The 22,052-nt window shown below is 40.3% G+C and overlaps 1 protein-coding gene across 5 annotated transcripts in view; it reads left to right on the forward strand.

The window, feature by feature from the left end:
- Positions 1-21,782, forward strand: part of HESX1 (HESX homeobox 1) — a 31,600-nt gene extending 9,818 nt beyond the window's left edge. For 3 of the 5 annotated variants that reach the window (XM_054246001.2, XM_078351846.1, XM_078351847.1), the window contains 5 exons: positions 3,838-12,058; positions 18,702-19,951; positions 20,726-20,925; positions 21,197-21,298; positions 21,395-21,782. In XM_054246001.2, coding sequence (XP_054101976.1) covers positions 19,795-19,951; positions 20,726-20,925; positions 21,197-21,298; positions 21,395-21,493 — 558 coding nt within the window. In that variant the 5' untranslated portion in view covers positions 3,838-12,058; positions 18,702-19,794 and the 3' untranslated portion in view covers positions 21,494-21,782. The remainder of the gene's footprint in view (positions 1-3,837; positions 12,059-18,701; positions 19,952-20,725; positions 20,926-21,196; positions 21,299-21,394) is intronic. The other 2 variants (XM_008981856.5, XM_035273867.3) reach the window with 1 other exon arrangement.
- Positions 21,783-22,052: the final 270 nt, after the last annotated feature.

A 22,052-nucleotide genomic window follows, 5' to 3' on the forward strand; every position in this document is an offset into this window, starting at 1 on the left:
CCATTTGACTCAGTAATCATATTACTGGGTATAAACCCAAAGGAATATAAATCATTCTACCATAAAGATACATGCATGTGAATGGTCATTGCAGCACTATGCACAATAGCAAAGCCATGGAATCAACCTAAATGCCCATCAGTGGTAGACTGGATAAAGAAAATGTGGGGCCAGATGTGGTGGCTCACACCTGTAATCCCAGCACTTTGGGACACTGAGGTGCGTGGATCACAAGGTCAGGAGTTCAAGACCAGCCTGGCCAACATAGTGAACACCCATCTCTACTGGAAATACAAAAATTAGCTGGCGTGGTGGCAGAAGCATGTAGTCCCAGCTACTTGGGAGGCTGAGGCAGGAGAATCACTTGATCCCAGGAGGTGGAGGTTGCAGTGAGCCAAGATGGTGCCACTGCACTCCATCCTGGATGACACAGTGAGACGCTGTCTCAAAAAAAAAAAAAAAAGAAGAAGAAGAAAACGTGGTACATACATGCCACGGAATATGCAGCCATAAAAAAAAATACGATTGGACAGGCATAGTGGCTCATGCCTGTAATCTCAGCACTTTGGGAGGCCAAGGCAGGTGGATCACCTGAGTTCAGGAGTTTGAGACCAGCCTAGCCAACATAGCAAAACCCCATCTCTACTAAAAATACAAAAATTAGGCTTGATGGTGCATGCCTATAATCCCAACTACTCGGGAGGCTGAAGCAGGAGCATCGCTTGAAACCAGGAGGTGGAGGTTGCAGTGAGTCAAGATCACGCTACTGCACTCCAGCGTGGGGGACAGAGTGAAACTCCATCTGAAAAAAAGAAAAAGAATGAGGTCATGTACTTTGCAAACATGGATGGAGCTGTAGGCCATCATCATTAACAAACTAACACAGGAACAGAAAATTAAATACCAAATGTTCTCACTTATAAATGAGAGCTAAATTATGAGAATACATAGACACAAAGAGGGGAACAACAGACACTGGGACCTGCCAGAGGGTGGAGGTTGGAAAGAGGAAGAACAGAAAAAATAACTATTGGGTACCAGGCTTAGTAACTGGGAGATAAAATGATCTGTACAAGAAACCCCATGACACAGTTTTAACTATGTAACAAACCTACATGTGTACCCCTGAATGTAAAATAAAAGCTAAAAAGCAAATACAAATGGGTTTGTAGTTTTTCCTCTTCTCTTCCTGAGTACTAATTCAGCCTTAAAGCCATTAGGTGGGGCCAGGTAAAGTAGGAGTAAGTATAGAGTGGAGAAGCCATGGGGAAAGAACAGGGTGTTGGAGTCCAAGCTCTGTGAGGAGGGTATCCACACAGAGTGGCCTGATGTGAGGTGTCAGAGCCTGTGCAAGGTGAGGAGGCATGTGTGGAGGGGGTTGTCGGAGGACAAGAATGGTGAAGAGGGTTTTTGGTGGCAAGATGTTGGAACAAAAGTGGGGTAAGAGAGCATCTGCATGAGAGTGAAGTTTGGAGCCCAAGCATCATGAGGAGGGCTTTTGTGTCGGGTGGGAGTTTGGTGCAGGATTTCAGAACCCAAGGGGTGAGGGAAGTACCCACAAAGAAGGGAAGCCTAGTTCAGGGTATCAGAGCCCTGAACCTCAGAGCAAGGTGAAAACAGCATTCCTGTGGAGCATGGCTAGGTCTAGGGTGTCCTCTGACACCCCAAGTAGAAAGAGAAGGGCTTTTGGGGGAAGCATTCGGGGATTGGTCCTCAAATGAGGTAAGGAAGGCATCTCTGTGAGTAAAAGGTGATGGCAGTGAAAGTTTAGTTAAATACATGGGACAGATCAAGTAAGTAAATATATTGAAGATGATAGAAGCCATGTTTCTCACTGTCAAAGGGATTACAAATATGAAAAGGGAGAAAATTAGAATGAACCTACTGGTGCTGGATTAGAGTTAGAAGTATCCGTGTGAACGCATAGATTTCAACAAATATATGGAAATAAATGTAGATATAAATGTACATATGTATCACATGCTTATGTTTCTTAACTCTTCCATTGAGAGGGCCTGGGAGCAGAGATTCCCCAATGGCAATGAACACACATACAGCCCAGATTTTGGCCTCCAAACACCATTCTCCACTACAAAGAAGCTTGGAGGTCTCATTGGAGGAATGACTTATCCTAGATCCCTGGAAGAAAAAAAGAACAAGATGTACCTGTGGGACATCTTGTTATGCCAGAAAGTAGAAATGTTCAAAAATGATGTGTCAGACTTAAAGGGGACTCCCATTGGCCAAATTTGGGGAAATTTGAACATTGTAATAAAGAATGAGCTAATAACCTATTAAAACAGGAAACTGTGAGTCCATACTGATTTAAATAAATGATACCAATAATTTAAAAATTTGATGAGAAACAATATTTACATAGGTTTTAAGTGCCTCCTCCACACAAAATACTATATTATAAAGGGGAAAAGAGTAACTTTACAGTGGAGAAACCTGGCAGACACCATTTCAATTAAAATTAAATATCACCAGTAATGGGACATATAAAAATCATATGCTACCTGATTGGAAATAATGAGAACACAGCATCACTTCTGTGACATTCCTACCAAAGATGCTCAACCTGAACCTAGTCACGAGGAAACATCAGATATAACTTTTATCTTTATTTTTTTTATTTTTATTTTTTTTATTTTTAATTTTTTATTGGATTTTAGGTTTTGGGGTACATGAGCAGAGCATGCAAGACAGTTGCGTAGGTACGCACATGGCAGTGTGCTTTGCTTTGCTTCTCCCCTTCACCCCCATTTGGCATTTCTCCCGAGGCTATCCCTCCCCACCTCCCCCTCCCACTGGCCCTCCCCTTTTCCCCCCAATAGACCCCAGTGTTTAGTACTCCCCTTTCTGTGTCCATGTGTTCTCATTTTTCATCACCCGCCTATGAGTGAGAATATGCGGTGTTTCATTTTCTGTTCTTGTGTCAGTTTGCTGAGGATGATGTTCTCCAGATTCATCCATGTCCCTACAAACGACACAAACTCATCATTTCTGATTGCTGCATAATATTCCATGGTGTATATGTGCCACATTTTTCCAATCCAGTCTATTATCAATGGGCATTTTGGTTGATTCCAGGTCTTTGCTATCGTAAACAGTACTGCAATGAACATTTGTGTACATGTGTCCTTATAGTAGAACGATTTATAGTCTTTTGGATATATACCCAGTAATGGGATTGCTGGGTCAAATGGAATTTCTATTTCTAAGACCTTGAGGAATCGCCACACTGTCTTTATTTTTTGAGACAGGGTCTCACTCTGTCACCTAGCCTGGAATACAATGGCACGATCATAGCTCACTGCAGCCTTGACCTCCTGGGCTCAGATGATCCTCCCACCTCAGCCTCCCAGGTAGCTGGGACTACGGATGCACACCACCATGCCTGGCTAATTCTTGTGTTTTTTTGTAGCGATAAGGTCTCCCTTTTTTCCCAGGCTGATCTCTAACTGCTGGGCTCAAGTGATCTGCCCACCTCAGCCTCCAGCCTCCCAAAGTGCTGGCATTACAGGTGTGAGCCAACATGCCCAGCCCAGATAACCCTAAATGAAGGACATTCTACAAAGTAGCTGACTATAATCTTCAAAAAGTGTCAAGGTCATGAAGTTCAAGATACTGAGGATCTGTTGCTGATTCAATGAGACTTAGACACAATTGAAGATAATATGTGATTCTGAACTGGATTATTTTACTGTGAAGGATGTTATTTGGGGAAATGAGTGAAACTTGAATGGAGTTTGATGATAACATGGTAGTGATGTAATCAATGTTAATTTCTTGATTGTGATGGTTTGATTGTGATTAGGAAGTCCTTGTTTGCAGAAAAAACACTCTTCAGGGTTGATGGGGCATCATGTCAACAACTACTCTCAAATGGTTGGAGAGAGAGATTTTGGACTGTACTTGCAACTTTTAAGTAAGTTTGAGATTGTTTCAAAATTAAATAAAAAATGTTAAAATTTAAAACCAGGTACATAGCTATAATCACGAATAGACCCGTGAACTTGATTGGTCTATTTTACAATACCTGCTTCAATTATCTCTTTCTTGGTTTTATTTCTGTTTTCATAAAACATTTGAGAGCAAAACCCAGATACCATGAAACTTCACCTGTAAATACTTCTGTATCTTTTAAATGGGCCTATTTTTAGGTAACGATAATCACATTATCATACCTAATAAAATTAACGTGGCTAAATTGTTTATTTTTGCCTTAACATTTTTCTGTTTTTAAAGAGAGATTATTAAATAATTGTCTTGGCTATAAAAAAGAAGAAACTGTGGGTCCTGGAAAGTGGTAAGACCTCTGGGCACTCAAAGTAAAATATTCCAAATTTCATCTTTGCTCTTTTCTATCCCTACTTTTATGAGGACCTAGATACCACTGAGAATTCTCATACCTCCCTAGAAGAATCCATTGGTAACCATGGCAGCTGCCTTATTTGATTACAACCTTTTAGAAAAATGTATTTATTTTAAAGCATTTCTGAGTTGCTTGATTTCTACAATGTTATTTGCAGTCTTCTAGTTCTAAAATTAACTCACTTATTTAAGTTATATATGTGAGATATATGACAGTAACATTTACTATTCTAGGTAAGGTTATTCCCTAAAATATTTTTAGATCTTTATCATTTATCACATTCTGTCCATTTTTGCTAGAATTTTACCATCTCATTTTGGGAACTTTCTCTTAATTCTGAAATAATTCAGTTTGCTAAACACTTGCTCATTTGTTTATATAATTAGAAATACAATTTGTATTTTGATTGATAAACCCTCATTCATCTATATTCCCTTGTTAATTAAGGATACCATCTTTCACCTGGTCATCTAAGCTAGAAATATGGGAATCACATTAACTTTCTCCCCACCACTCAACAGACAAGCGCACACACCCCACCTCTGATGGGCCTTATGTTATGTTGCTTTTCTCTGATCTTTTCTTGAAACATCTCTGCCTCAAGACATCTCTGAAAAGCCTTTATAATAGCATTGGTAACAGCAATAAATGAGTAATAGCAAGTAGTTTACATGTCTGCTATGTGTCAGTCTCTATTCTAAAAGCTTTGCAGATATTAACATATTAGATCCTCAATTAGGCACTATAATTATCCCCATTTTATGGCAGAAGAAACAGGCTCAAAAAGGCTATGTTATATACTCAAAGTCACATAGTTAAGAAGAGCTGAAATTTGGATTCAGATAATCTGACATCAGAGTTGGGTTCTTGACCCTTCCTCAGTCCTATTCAACCTCACCCAAGTAGATTTGGGCCATTTTCTATTCCCATAGTCACTTGTGCCTGTATCTTTATTTTCTTATATTATAATTGTGTATGTAATACTGGTGTTCCTAGAAGACTAAAGGGAATGTTATTATTTATATTTACATAAGTAGAGAGAATAATGAATCCAGATATACCAGTCTCTCTAATTCAACACTTATCAATATTTTAAAATACCTGCTTCAATTATCTCTTTCTTGGTTTTCTTTCTGTTTTCATAAAACATTTGAAAGCAAAACCCAGATATCATGAAACTTCACCTGTAAATACTTTAGTATCTTTTAAATGGTCCTATTTTTAGGTAATGATAATCACATTATCATACCTAATAAAATTAACATTAATTACTATCCTCTTGATCATGAGTTTCTTGAAGGCAGAAATCATTTCATCTCTGTGCTTCGAATCCTAATGCACTCCTTGATATATATTGGCGTTTAACAAATGTTTGTTATGGTTGAAAAGTTTATGTATTTATTATTATCATTATTATTATTATTATTATTTTGAGATGGAGTCTTGCTCTGTCGCCCAGGCTGGAGTACAGTGGTGCAATCTTGGCTCACTGCAACCTCCTCCTTTCAGGTTCAAGTGATTCTCCTGCCTCAGCCTCCCCAGTAACTGGGATTACAGACACGAACCACCACACCCAGCTAATTTTTTGTATTTTTAGTAGAGACGGGGTTTCACTGTTGGCCAAGCTGGTCTTGAACTCCTGACCTCGTGATCCACCTACCTCAGCCTCCCAAAGTGCTGGGATTACAGGTGTGAGCCACCATGCCCAGCCAAAAAGTTTGTTTTTTAAGTTGTTTAAAACCATAACGTTTATCCTCCAGGAACAATGTTAAAAATAACTATCAGGTTCTTGGGTTAACTGACAACTGCCACTTAATCTACAGCAATTAGATTATATAGCACTAAAGTTTAGGCTAGGAGCCCTAAATCCTAAACCATTTTATATTTGAATATTGAGTCTGAGAAAAACCTGAGTCTAATTTAGCTCAGCCCTGAGTTTTCTTGTTCCCACTGTCTATCCAGGGAGGACATTAAGAACAAGGGCTCGGGCCGGGCATGATGGCTCACGCCTGTAATCCCAGCACTTTGGGAGGCCGAGGCGGGTGGATCACGAGGTCAAGAGAACGAGACCATCCTGGTCAACATGGTGAAACCCCGTCTCTACTAAAAGTACAAAAAATTAACTGGGCACGGTGGCGCGTGCCTGTAATCCCAACTACTCAGGAGGCTGAGGCAGGGGAATTGCCTGAACCCAGGCGGCGGAGGTTGCGGTGAGCCGAGATCGCGCCATTGCACTCCAGCCTGGGTAACAAGAGTGAAACCGTCTCAAAAAAAAAAAAAGAACAAGGGCTCGACTAGAGGAGAGTGTTCATTGGTAAAGGTTTCCTAGAAGGAAATATGGCAGCATCCACTAAAAAGTAATATGGTCTTCAAAGAAATTTTTCCATGGAAATATTCCCCCATGTGTGTTAACATGTATGTAAAAAATGTTTATTGCCAAAATGGTATAGTAAAAAATTGGAGACAGCCTATATTCTTCATTATCAGGGGTGTAGATTGATAAATTATGGTTCATCCACTTATAGTTCCAAGCAACTGTTGAAGGGAGAGGCAGAGCTATACATGTTTGTGGTGTGTGTGTGTGTGTGTGTGCACATGCACACTATAGGAGAGTGGACGACATTACAGAACAGTACACATTTGACTCCATGTCGATAAAAATATATATATGTGTGCATCCTCCTATTTATGTCAAAGTATTTTAAAAGACAGCCAGGAGAAACGCTACGTTGTTAGTGGTGATAGCCAGAAAGCTGGGGAACTAAAATGGGGTAAAAGTGAAGGAGACTATCATATTTTATTCATGTACTGTGTTATAGAATGAATCTTTTTTTTAATTTATGTTTTTTTCTCTCACTACTTGGATCAGTATAGAATGAATCTTTTAAAAATAAAAATGCATTTATCTTTTGGTTGGCTTCATATCAAATTTTTTAAATTGAGGGCTTGATATGTGCAAAACATTATACTGTAAATAATTTTAACTGATTTGAAAATGAAAGACATAACACTTTACTCTTTTGAGATTTGAGAAGAGCAAAGGCCAAAATGCTTTTTAATTGTTATAAAGTGAACCTACTCAATAAACTTATTTACCATTTCCTGTGTGACAACTGTGCTGGGTGCAGGGAGAGAGACAGAAGACTGTATGAAACAGACCCTGCTCTCCTGAACCTAGTAATTACTAGGAAAGAAACAGTGGCAGACAAGGGCCATAGAAACCACAGAGTGCCACTAATATGAATTGTTCAACATGAGTCAATTTTTTTTTTTGAGACGGAGTTTCGCTCTTGTTACCCAGGCTGGAGTGCAATGGCGCGATCTCGGCTCACTGCAACCTCCGCCTCCTGGGTTCAGGCAATTCTCCTGCCTCAGCCTCCTGAGTAGCTGGGATTACAGGCACACGCCACCACACCCAGCTGATTTTTTGAATGTTTAGTAGAGATGGGGTTTCACCATGTTAACCAGGATGGTCTCGATCTCTTGACCTCGTGATCCACCCGCCTTGGCCTCCCAAAGTGCTGGGATTACAGGCTTGAGCCACTGGGCCCGGCCTAAGATTTTTATATTTTTTTGTTTTGTTTTCTTTGAGACAGAGTCTCACTGTCACCAGACTGGAGTGCAGTGGCACAATCTCAGCTCGCTGCAACCTCTGCCTCCCAGATTCAAGGAATTCTCCTGCCTCGGCTTCTGGAGTAGCTGAGACTAGGCACATGCCATCACACCCAGCTAATTTTTGTATTTTTAGTAGAGACAGGGTTTCACCATATTGGCCAGGATGATCTCAATCCCTTGACCTCGTAATCTGCCCTCCTCAGCCTCCCAGAGTGCTGGGATTACAGGCATGAACCACCAAGCCTGGCCTTTTTTTTTTTTTTTTTTGAGACAAGGCCTCTCTCTGTCACCCAGACTGGAGTGCACTGGCATGATCACAGCTCACTGCAGCCTCAACCTCCCACGCTTAACCAGTTCCCCCACCTCAGCCTGCTGAGTAGCTGGGACCACAGATGTGTGCTACCACACCCCGCTAATTTGCAATTTTTGAAGAGACAAGATCCCACTGTGTTCCCCAGGCAGGCCTTGAACTCCTGGGTTTAAGCAGTTCTCCCACCTCGGCTTCTCAAAGTGCTGGGATTACAGGCATGAGCCATGGCACCTAGCCTAAACTCAGATTTTAAATGAATACCCTATCTCAATTTTTATTACATTTTAGTTACAGAATGCCATATTGTCTTCTATTTTGTGGATTGCCCTGGAGTGATAACACATGTAGTTCACAGAAAACTGGGATTACCTTACACATTAAAAAACAATGGCAACCAATAGTTAAACCCTGTTCGAGTAAATTTAAATAATAAACAATAGTAGTAAATTTAGATAATAAACAATAGTATTTAAGTTACATGTCAGGTTTCAAATGTCACATCTTGGCTTATCTATCCATCCATTTAATTGACTTATTTAACAAATGTTATTGAATGCCTACTTGGGCATTGCTCTAGGAAACACTGATGGTATTGCAGTAAAAAATCAAGTATTTTAAAAACACATTTTAACATCGAAAATACTGAAAGTCTGAAATCAGTGCAATTTCTATGCAAAAGTAAGGAAGGGGCAAGGTTCACTGGAGCTTTGCTTATTCCATTTCTTATTACAGTCACAGAATAATAATTGTATGGCCGGCTTACAGAAATCTCTGCCAAAATACCTCAGATCTAGTACATTTTTCCTGATGTTAATGATTTAGATATTAATTGAAATACACAATTTAAAAATAAATTTTTATCAAAACAGGTAGATTTACATGTTCATAAAACAAGACAAAGTATAAACCTCTCCATTTTTACTTAATCTTGTATGTACAGATATTTGAAATGTAGACTGTCCAGTTTTATTCCTAAAATCTCTTCTCTTTGATGTCAATATGTCAGACTTTTTTCTCATATCCAAGTAAGTGTTGAAAGATGCTGTGTATCATATGCAGTTTTCAGTTTTTTCTTAATTGATTAGTACACTTTAATATTTATACGACAAGATCATTGGTGAAGATGTTACAGTGAACATTAATTGGTAAAGTCAATAAAACAGGATTCGGAGACAGAAAATACAAGTCAAGGCTCTTCCACTTCGTAGTTAGTGACTTCTGGGTATTACAACTGTATGTTCAGTTTCTGTTTTTTCAGCTACAAAATAAAATATTTGTGAGAAGATTAAACACAAATATGCTAAAATGCTGGAGAAGCTATAAAGCTTTGTAGATATTTTGTGTTTGTATTCATTATAACACTGTGCTAAATAAACAGCACTTATTAGAAACCAGCAGTAGATATTATTTTAATGGTGAAATACTGTTCCCAAGTCGGAACAAAACAAAGGTGTTTGTTTTTATCATCTCTATTTTCTTTTCTTTTCTTGTTGCCCAGGCTGGAGTGCAATGGTGTGATCTTGACTCACTGCAACCTCCACCTCCTGGGTTCAAGCGATTCTCCTGCCTTAGCCTCCCAAGTAGATGAGACTACAGGCGTGTGCCACCACACCCAGCTAATTTTTTATATGTTTAGTAGAGATGGGGTTTCACCATGTTGGCCAAGCTGGTCTCAAACTTCTAACCTCAGGTGATCCACCCCACCTATGTGTCTGAAAGTGTTGGGATTACAGGCGTTAGCCACCTTGTCCGGCCTACGATCAATTTTTTCAATATTGTTCTATAATTCTAGACCAGCACTGTGCAGTAAGACTTCCTGCAGTTATGGAAGTGTTTTCTGTCTATGCTATTCGATATGGAGCCACTAGCCATGTGTGTCCATCCAAGTTTACATTAAATTAAACTTAATTACATTTGAAATTCAGTTCCTCAGTTGCACTAACATTTCAAATGCTCGTTAGCCACATGTAGCTAGTGGCTACCATATTATATAGCTCAGATGAAGAACATTTTCAGCATCCCAGAAAACTCAATTGGTTTAGAAGTTCTAATAGTCCAGAATTACAGAATAATGTTGAATAAGAGAGATAATGAAAGCATCACATATTTATCCATCCATCAATCCATTTTGTGTTTTATGTTTTTTGTTTTTTTTTTTTTGAGATAGTCTCAGTCACTCTGTCACACAGGCTGGAGTGCAGTGGCACGATCATGGCTCACTGCAACCTCACCTCCCCAGATCAAGCTATTCTTGTGACTCAGCCTCCCAAGTAGCTAGGATTATAGGCATGCACCACCACGCCTGGCTGATTTTTGTATTTTTAGTAGAGACAGGGTTTTACCATATTGGCCAGGCTGGTCTCAAACTTCTGACCTCAAGGGATCAACCCACCTTGGCCTCCCAAAGTGCTGGAATTACAGGTGTGAGCCACCACGCCTGGCCTACAACTTACTTTAAAATGCGTAAAACAAGGCTGGGCACCATTGTTCACGCCTGTAATCTCAGCACTTTGGGAGGCCAAGGCAGGTGGATCACTTGAGGTCAGGAGTTCGAGACCGGCCTGGCCAACTTGGTGAAACCCCATCTCTACTAAAAAATATACAAAAATTAGCCAAGCATGATGGTGTGGGTCTATGATCCAAGCTGCTAGGGAGGTTGAGGCAGGAGAAACACTCGAACCCAGGAGGCAGAGGCAGCAGTGAGCCGAGATCACCACTGTACTCCAGCCTGGGAGACAGAGCAAAATTCCATCTCAATAAATAAATAAAGTTGTAGACATCAATATACTTCCCCCTTAATTAGCATACATAACATTGTCTAGTTAAGTACTTGTTTATTATTTGATAGATAAAATTTTGCATATAGTGAACAAATTTTATAGTACCAATCAATGAGTATTGGCAAATGCATACAGCTGTATAATCCAAATCCTGTCAAAACATAGAACATAACCATCACCCCAAAAAGTTTCCTCATTTTTCTTCCCATTTAGTTCCTACCATCACCCCCTGAAGACAATGAAGAAACAAAAAAATCACCTTGATAGAAAGATGGGCTGAGGGCATACACTGTCATTTCACAAAAGAGGAAATATACATTGACCAATAAACCCGTAAGGAAATAAATGCCCAACCTTACTTAAATGTGAAACAAATTATTTTATATGTCAGATTGGCAATAATTTAAAATGTTTATAACAGGGAGTTTTGGCCAGGGTGTGGGGAAGGGCACTCCCATGACAACCCAAAATGCTCTTTAACTTATCCAGAATATATTTCAATAATTATATACATTTTTTATTTTACGAATTCCATTTAGTTCTTTTAAAAATATTCCCAGTCATTTGTGGTAATTTCTTTTTCTTGTCCCTATTGATAACTCTAAGCTTTAGTTCTTTAAACTTTCATTTATTAGGTATTTTATATTCTGTTGTTAACTCCCCTATCTGAATTTCTTCTAGATCTGTGTTAGTTACAGTATAGACTTGACTGCTTTAACATACAGACCCCAAACAATAAGATAGACATTTATTCGTTGTCCAAGTAGGTAGTCCAGTACTGATATGGAAAGTCCAATCTACAATCCACAGGTCTCCAAGTCCTTTCTCTCATTACACTGCTATTCTCAACATTTCATCAGCTCCCACCATCTTGTCCACAGTCCAGACAGCAGAAAAGAGAAAATGGGAGTCACCCCTACCTTTTGATAGCTGGGCCTGAAAGTGACACACACTGCTTCTGCTCACATCTCACAGGTAAGAAGTCACATGACCATACCTATATGCAAGGCAGTCTGGGAAATGTCATTGTTAACCTTTACCTAAAAATTATATTGTGGCCGGTGCAGCAGCTCATGCCTGTAATCCTAGCACTTTGGGAGGCCAAGGAGGGTTGGATCACTTGAGGTCAGGAGTTCAAGACCAGCTTGGCCAACATGGTAAAACCTCATGTCTACTAAAAATACAAAAGATTAACTGGCGATGGTGGCACCCACCTGTAATCCCAGTTACTCAGGAGGTTGAGGCAAAGAATTGCTTGAACCCAGGAGGTGCAGGTTTCAGTGAACCAAGATCGTGCCATGGCACTCCAGCCTGGGCAACAGACTGAGACTCTATTTCAAAAAAAAAAAAATTATATTGCTACTGAGAAAGGATAGAATGGATATTGGCAGACAACTAGCAGTTTCTGGAGCAGGCTATAAATCTCATTGTTTCTGCTGGCTTTTCCTTGTGGGATGACTGGCCTCACCTGCTTGATGATCTTTGATTATGAGCTTATATTTGCTTGCTCTTGATCTATGGAAATCTTGTGAACCCAAATTAGGAATGCTTTTCTCCAGAGAAGGTTTGGTTTGCTTTTTCTAGGAACCAAGAGGAGGAATCTTCAGCTCTCACCTACTACTAGTCTGAGGATTAGTATCTTGGGTTGTTTTTTGTTTTTTTTGAGATGGAATTTTGCCCTTGTTGCCCAGGCTGGAGTACAATGGCGCCATCTCAGCTCACCGCAACCTCCACCTCCTGGGTTCAAGCAATTCTCCTGCCTCAGCCCCCCAAGTAGTTGGGATTACAGGCATGCACCACCATGCCGAGCTAATTTTGTATTTTTAGTAGAAACAGGGTTTCTCCATGTTGGTCAGGCTGGTCTTGAACAGCTGATATCAGGTGATCCGCCTGCCTCAGCCTCCCAAAATGCTGGGATTACAGGCATGAGCCACTGCACCCAGCTAATACCTTGATTTTTGATGCTAAAGATATTTGCCCTTGGAGGTGACACCATGTTTACCATTTGGTTACTGATCACTGCTCCCAGTTCTGATTTCAGTGCTTGGATACTCGTTTTGGTTTTGGTTTTGTTTGATGAACAAACAAATTTTCTCTTAAACTTGTTGGGATCTCAGCAATGCATTTAAAGGTATGTTTTATCTATCATCAAACTGTTTTGTAATAGAAGGGTGTTGCAGGGAATATGATCCAGCATATAGCCAGACCAAAAATGTCCCATTCGCTCTTCAGTTTACTTTCAAGTCTGGCTTTTTCTCTACTTTCCAGGCTTGCCAAAGCTGCCAATAACCTCTTTGTTAACAAACCTAGTGTATACTTTTCTGTCTTCATGTTACTCAGCCTCTCAGTGGCATTGACACAGTTGACCATCATTTATTATTTCGCCTAATATAAAGAAGCACTGTTTTGTTTTGTTTTTGTTTTTTTGAGATGGCGTTTTGCTCCATCTCACCCAGGCTGGAGTGCAATGGCATGATCTCACTGCAACCTCAGCCTCCTGGATTCAAGCTATTCTCCTGCCTCAGGTTCCCCAGTAGGTGGGATTATAGGTGCGTGCCACCACGCCCAGCTAATTTTTCTATTTTTAGTAGAGATGGGGTTTCATTATGTTGGCCAGGCTGATCTTGAACTCCTGACCTCTAGTGACCCGCCCTTCTTGGTCTCCCAAAGTGCTGGGATTACAGGCGAAAGCCACCATTCCTAGCCCAAGCACTGTTTTGAATGCTAGGGAGTGAACAGAACACACACAAAAAAAAATCTTATAGAGAGGAAACAGACAATAAACATATTAAACCTATATTTTGTAATATGGCCAAAGGTGGTTAAATGCTGTGGCATAGAAATGGGAGCAGGGCAAGGGATATCAGGAGAGCTCGAAGAGAGACTGCAGATTAAAAGGGGAGAAATGTAGGCTTCATTGAGAAGATGATATCTGAGCAAATACTTGAAGGACATAAAGGGGTAAGCTGTGGGGAATCATAAGGGAGGAACATTACAGATGACAACAGCCAGTGTACATGCCTTGAGAGAGGGTTGTGCCAGATATTTTCAGGAAGGGGAGGCAGAGTCCAGTGTGGCTAGAATAGAGCGAACATGGGAGGGAGAAATCGGAGGTGAGATCAAGTAGATAAAGAAGGCTGGCAGGTCATGTAGGGTCCAGCAGGCCATTGTGAAGACTTTGACTTTTTTTGAGATGGGGAGTTTGTTTTTTGAGACAGGGTCTTGCTCTGTTGCCTAGGCTGGAGTGCAGTGGTAAAATTCACAGAAGCCTTGACCTCATGGGCTCAAGCAATCCTCCCACCTCAGCCTCCCAATAGCTGGGACTATGGGTGCAGGCAACTATGCCTGGCTAATTTTTTAATTGTTTTGTAGAGGTGGGGTCTCACTGTGTTGCCCAGACTGATCTTGAACTCCTGACCCCAAGTGATCCTCTGTTCTTGGCGGCCCAAAATGCTGGGATTATAGGCATGAGCCACCATGCCTGGCCAGGAGCCATTTTTTGAGCAGAGTTGTGACATGAACTGACTTAGATTTTTTAAATGATCTCTCTGGCTGCTGTGTTCATAGAAAGCCATGGGGGATCCAGGGTGGAATCAGGGACCACTAGAGATGCTATTGTAACAATTCTTTTCCTTGACCCTGTTCCCTCTGTTGACTATGTTCTTGTATATCCAGATTTTTCTCCTGCCTTACTAGCTGCTCCTTTTCCAGTACCACCTCTGTCCCAATGTACAAACGTTGGAGCACCTTAGACTCAGTCCTGAGACCCTTCTTGTATCTAGCATCATTCCCTGAGTAATTTTTTTATTTTTTGAGACAGGGTCTTATTCATTCATCCAGGCTGAAGTGCAGTGGCATGAACACAGTTCACCATAGCCTCCACCTTCTGGACTCAAGGGATCCTCCTATCTCAGCCTCCCAAAGGTCTGGTATTACAGGTATGAGCCACTGCGCCCAGCCACTGGATGATCTTATGCAAACCTATGGCTTCTAAAACCATCTCTTTGCTGGTGATGCATAAACTTAGCACTGTAGCACTGAGCTTAAAGCAACTTGCTATCCAAACTGGAGCTGTTCATTTCTCCCCAAACATTTCCTTCCCTAGCCCAGGCTTTCACATCCTAGTAAATGGTATTGTATTTGCTCAAACCAAAAAAATAGTCATCTCTAATGCCTCCGTTACCCTTATCTCCCTATCCAACCCATCAACAAGACATGTTCTTTAACCCCTGAATCAAAGATCTATTTCCTCCAAAATACTATGTATAAAATAACCTCAAAAACCTCTGTGGAGCCAGTGTAATGGCTGGCACCTGTAGTCACAGCTACTCAGGAAGCTGAGGCAGGAGGATTGCTTGACCCCCAGAGTTCAAGACCAGCCTAGATAACATAGTGAGACCCTATCTCTAAAAAATTAAAAAATAAAAAGAAAAGAAAAAACTTCAGTGGCTTAAACAATGAATATTTTTCTCATAAAACTGCTGCTCAGTTGGTATTTGGCTGAGATTGGCTGGGCTTGGCTGACTTGACTGCAGGATACAGGATGAGTTAGGATCTGATCCATGTGTGTTCATTCTGGGGCTCAGGCTGAAGGGCAGCAGCTGTCCCAGGGATGATCTCATAGTGAAGTCAAAAGCACAAGATGGGGCTGGGTACCTGTAATCCCAGCACTTTGGGAGGATGAGGCAGCCAGATCACTTGACATCAGGAATTCAAGACCAGCCTGACCAACATAGTGAAACCCCATCTCTACTAAAAATACAAATTATACACCTGAATCCCAGCACTTTGGGAGGCTGAGGCAGAAGGACCACTTCAGGTCAGGAGTTTAAGACCAGCCTGACCAATATGGTGAAACCCCATCTCTACTAAAAATAAAAAAATTAGTCAGGTGTAGTGACATTTGCCTGTAGTCCCACCTACTGAGGAGGCTGAGGCAGGAGAATCACTTGAACTTGGCAGGCGGAGGTTGCAGTGAGCAGAGATTGCACCACTGCACTCTAGCCTGGGGGACAGAATGAGACTATGTCAATAAAAAAATTAAAACACAAATGGGCACACTGAGCTTCTGCTCCCATCACTTCCCATTGGCCAGTCAAGCCTAAAATCAGGAGGTGGGAAGTACACTGTATCCACCATGAAACCACAGCAAGGGGATGGTTATATATGATATTATGGGGATTGAAGAATTGAGACCGAGTGTTCAATTTTTCAATCTCCCAAAACCTTCTAAAGAATTGCACTTCTCTCCAAACCTACCCTCTCTACTCACCCTATCGTCAAATGATCGTCATCTTTTGCCTCTAAACAAGTGTGTTTTCACCAGTGTATCCCTCACACCCCTAGAACAATGCCTAGCAGGTAGTATATGCTTAGTAAATAATGTGTTCAATAAGTAACTCCAAACTGATCTCCCTAGTTACACTCACTTCTCCCTAATCCCTTTCCACAGAGCAGCCAGGGCAAGGTTTAAAAACATAAATTCTATTATATCAGTCCCAGCTTAAAACTCTACTCTGGCTTCTCTTTGCACTGGAACTCCTTACCATGTCCTTTAAAGGCCATCCATTATCCAGCCTGTCCTGGCTCTCCAAATGCACCTGGTACCACTACCTCCTCAAATATTTCAAGTGGTTTTCTCTTTATTTTGTTATTTTTTTCTTTCTTTTTTTTTTTTAGAGATGGGGTTTCACCATGTTGGCCAGGCTGGTGTTGAACTCCTGACCTCAGGTGATCCGCCCACCTCAGTCTCCCGAAGTGCTGGGATTACAGGCATGAGCCACCACGCCCAGCCTATTATTATTATTATTATTATTTTTTTTTTGAGATGGAGTCTCGCTCTGTCACCAGGCTGGAATGCAGTGGCACTATCTTGGCTCACTGCAACCTCCACCTCCCAGGTTCAAATGATTCTCTTGCCTCAGCCTCCCAAGTAGCTGGGACTACAGGCACCTGCCACCACACCCAGCTAATTTTTGAGTTTTTAGTCGAGACAGGGTTTTTCCATGTGGGCCAGAATGGTCTCAATCTCCTGACCTCATGATCCACCCACTCCGGCCTCCCAAAGTGCTGGGATTACAGGTGTGAGCCACTGCCCCCCGCTGCAAGTGCTTTTCAACTGCAAGACCTTTGTACTTGCCGTTCCCTCGGAGTGCAGTGCTTTTTCTCGGGCTGTTGGCATGCTAGCTCAGCTTCAGCGAAAATGCCACTTCCTCAGGCCCTCCTCCACCATTAACCACTGACCACTGTACTTAAAGTTACTCTCTCCCATTATGTTGCATCCCCGTCACCTTGTTCACTCCTTTCAGTGTATTTATCACGCCATGGAATTACCATGTTTTGTTCATCACTGATCTCTAGCACCTATAATAATGTCTGGCACATATTAAGTGCCCTACAAAAATTGTTGAGGACAAGCATGGTGGCTCACACCTGTAATCCCACCACTTTGGGAGGTTGAGGCAGGTAGATCACTTGAGGGCAGGAGTTCAAGACTAGCCTGGCCAACCTGGTGAAACCCATGTCATTACTAAAAATACAAAAATTAGCCAGGCATGATGGTACGCACCTGTAATCCCAGCTACTGGGGAGGCTGAAGCAGGAGAATTGCTTGAACCCAGGAGGTGGAGGTTGCAGTGAGCCGACATCATGCTGCTACACTCCAGCCTAGGCAACAGAGTGAGATTCCATCTCAAACAAAAAAAATCTGTTGGGGAGTATATGAGAAAAGGCTTCCCTCACATTTTTAGATGATTTTTACTGCCTTTAATTTTCATCTACTCATCCATATATAATATGATATTATGTAAATCCAAAGAAAATAAATTTAAGCTGAATAAAAATACTGGAACATATTTGTTAATAAAGAAGTTGAGAGCTGGAGTTGCTCCTCATGCGCTGTGGTATCCTTCTGCCTTGTGCCTCTGAGGCACTCATCTGCGGGGCTTAGGGGCTCAGTGAGGCCTACACTGACATCTACTCTTCCACCTCCTGCACGGATTCAGCTTACCTGGCTCACCTGTTTCCTTTTCCCATTCTTATCCTGGCTAATGTACTAGATAATTTACCTATAATTATTATTTGTTTCCTGTCCCCCACTCTGCACCACTGCGAGCCCTATGAAGGTAAGAATAGTATTTTGTTTTTGTTTTTCTGGTTCTGAGTAGGTGCTCAACCAATTGTGGAAGGAAATAATGAATGTCTCAAAGAAAGAAAGCTGGGAAGGTTCTGTATTCTCTCACTTCCTCCTAGTCGTGGAAGATTAAGATACCCCCCACCTTTGCACAATCTACATCTCATCACTATATACGAAATCTCCATGAGGTGTAAATGTTCACTGCTTTATTCATCCACAGAATGGTTTTACACGTGTATTTATAAATCCGTGTGCCTGTTGATGTTTTGCATGTGAGATCCTTTATTTACCTGAGAGCTTTCACGAGGAAGAATTTAGCTCAATATTTGTGAGATTATGATAGGATAAAATCTGATGAAGATAAACGCCATCCTATAGAGGGTGTTTCTGCTGTGAGTGGAGACTGTTTTTCCTCTTTCCTGAAGGAAAGTCCAGCAGTTGTTTAAATAATGAATAAAGCTAAGCACTTAATTTTATCTTCAGGAAGGTACTGGAAGAAGAAGAGGAACAGCGTACAAGAACTACAAGTACACCTTTTGTGGGAAACAGCCAGTTCAAAATCTTCCCAATCATCAGTTATACTTTTCTTGGGATTATGAAATTAAAACATTCTGTACTTGGTTATTTTCACAAGCCTTATCATCTTCAAATACTCCCTCCTTTGCCCATCCCTCAAAAGGTTAACAGTGGGAAATTTTTCTTTAAAAGTAAACTATGTTCTTTTCTTTAAAATAACCGTTATAGAGAAATTATTCCTTTAAGTAGTCATGCTTTTAAATTGCTTGGAGGTGATTACATATGAACCTTCCTATAAACTTGTATCTCTCTCATTTAAAAGAAAAGAGGAAGGAAAGGAATTAGCCCATTAATTATTTAAAATACTTGGTGCAACTGTTTCTATGAATTAATCCAGGCACTTGGAAGACAATTACACTCCGTGTTAATATCATTGCCAACCTTTTCCACTATGCTGCACTCCAAATACTATTGTGTTTTCAATGACAACATTCCCTATTACATATGCATATGAAAAACAGGCATTTTCATCAGAATTACCGTAATAGCATTAAGAGATTATTTTTTCCAATTTCCTTGGAAGAAAATTCACTTAAATTAGATTATTTATTACTCGATTGCTCTTGTATCTTGCCTGTATGTTTAGGTAACTGGAACCCGTGAAAGTATAAACTTCAGAATAAAAAGCATGATTTTATACATTAATGACTTCAAATAAAAGAGGAATGCCACATTTGTGCATCACTTCTTTCGAGAAAGTTAAGTCTGTTCTGCTTCGGAGAGATAACACTTTTTGTCCCAGTAGGTGGCCCCCCTGGTGTAGCCATTAGTTGCTAATTACTTGCAAACAAATAAACAATTAACTCCTTAAGCTTCTGGCTGGGCAAGTGTTCATTGACATGCTAAAACTTTCTAAGACAGGATTTTAATTAGTGATGTTCTAAATCCAGCCCCCTTGTCAGCGTAGCTATAAGGTGAATTGCAGGAAGACCCCAGCCTTATACACGTGAGGCTGAGCCAGCAGAGGCCAGAGCTATTGCTCTGCACAGACCACGAGAGGATGTCTCCCAGCCTTCAGGAAGGCGCTCAGCTCCGGGAAAGCAAACCCTCAACTTGCTCCTTTTCAATTGAGAGAATCTTAGGAATGGACGAGAAGAAAGACTGTGTTCCATTAGTGAAACCCTACTGGCCCTGGGCAGACACCTGCAGCTCCTCAGGTATGCCACAACTTAGTTGCTTCAATTATTTGTTATTTCATTTACGGTGTTTATTTTTTGCCCTTTATCTCATACTACATAGAGTCTAGGACTTTTATTTTAGTCTATTCTATTTTTTTCTGAGACAGTTTTCCTCTTGTTGCCCAGGCTGGAGTGCAATGGCACAATCTCAGCCCACGGCAACCTCCACCTTCCTGGTTCAAATGATTCTCCTGCCTCAGCCTTCGGAGTGCTTGGATTACATGCATAACCCCGCCTGGCTAATTTTTCTGTTTTTAGTAGAGATGGGATTTTACCATGTTGGACAGGCTAGTCTCAAACTCCTGACCTCAGGTGATCTGCCTGCCTCGGGCTACAGAGTGTTGGGATTACAGGTGAGCCCAGCCAGAGTCTAGAACTTTTAAAGCCTCTAGCTGAGTCCTATGGGAAATGAAAAGAATGTATCAGTTTTGGATCGAGCAAAGTGGATAAAAAGTTCAATCACAGGAAATGCCAAGAACCTGCATTTACTTCAGAAGATCTCTCTCTCTGTTTGACACATCTCTTTTCACTGAAAAATAAACAACATTTAGAGACCAAAGAGGCAGGATTACCAAGACAGGATCTTCATTTTTGATTCGTTTTCAGTTTTTGGTTGATAGGGGTTGATTCTCTTGTGAAACTCAGAAGAATTCCACTAGGAAATGAAAGATGAGTTCCTGAAACTACCTCTTATAGAGCTTTGTGAAACATAAGATTGACCATCTAAAACGGGGTTTATTTTTCTGTTTTTAGGGAAAGATGGTAACTTATGTCTATATGTCCCAAATCCTCCCAATGGCATTTCATTCCCTAGCATGGTGGATCACCCAATACCAGAAGAAAGAGCTTCAAAATATGAAAATTACTTTTCAGCCTCAGAAAGACTGTATTTGAAAAGAGAGTTGAGTTGGTATAGAGGCCGAAGACCAAGAACTGCTTTTACTCAAAACCAGGTGGGAAGTTTTTTCACCCAATAATGATACTAAAAGGTTTTAACTGACACCAAGTTGAGCAAAACCCATTCACTTTGGTATCTCAGTTTAGAAGCCTTATTAATGAAACAATAGACTATCATATTTTAACAATTACCAGGTAATCATTTTTAAAAAGGCATCCATATTATTGCCAATATTTAAATGCAGTCATTTTGCTCTAGAAATTAAAGCTCATTTTTGGTGACATACTGAATATCAACATTTTAAAGATTTATTTTCTTATTTTTAGATTGAAGTGTTAGAAAATGTCTTTAGAGTAAACTGCTATCCTGGCATTGATATTAGAGAAGACTTAGCTCGAAAATTGAATCTAGAGGAAGACAGAATCCAGGTAATTTTCAAATTTAGTTGTTACTCATGATGGTTGAAATGTTAAAAATAATAAAATAATCTTTCTGAGACCTATTTTATTTTTCCTTAACTTTAGATTTGGTTCCAAAATCGGCGTGCAAAACTGAAAAGATCCCATAGAGAATCACAGTTTCTAATGGCGAAAAAAAATTTCAACACAAATCTCCTGGAATAGATAGAAAACTAAACAAATGAAATTATCTTCTAATTGCAGAGCATGAAGAATCAGTGGAAATATTAATTGTTAAAATGTGATGTTTTCTTTCCTGCATTTAATCTGCATATTGTCATTTTTTTCTGAAAATATATTGTAAATAATTGCTATTATAGCATGGTACATATTATATTTGGGTACTTTTAGTTATAGTAAAGAACTTTCCTATATATTTTAATAATCATTTTCAGAAAAGATTGCTATTTTTTAAGTGAGCAAAATTAACCTAATAAATTAATTTGTTAAAATCAATAGACTCATGACTAAGTGATTCCACAAGTTGAATTCTATTTGTAAAGTATTTCAAGTGAAATAATCTGAAGAGCAAAGATGTGAGTTGTTTCCATTAGTTTCCTCCATGTACATTTGGAACATGATTATGCTTAACCATATTATAGATTATGATTTATTGACGAATCTTCAACTTCTCTTGATTAATAGCATAAAGCAGTGAGAATTTCTCACCATCTATCAAAACAAATTCTTAGTGTTAGTTTCAAGTTTTTTTCAAGCAAAGTCA

This window comes from Callithrix jacchus, chromosome 15 (assembly GCF_049354715.1).
Source record: "Callithrix jacchus isolate 240 chromosome 15, calJac240_pri, whole genome shotgun sequence".
Taxonomy (NCBI): Eukaryota; Metazoa; Chordata; class Mammalia; order Primates; family Cebidae; genus Callithrix; species Callithrix jacchus.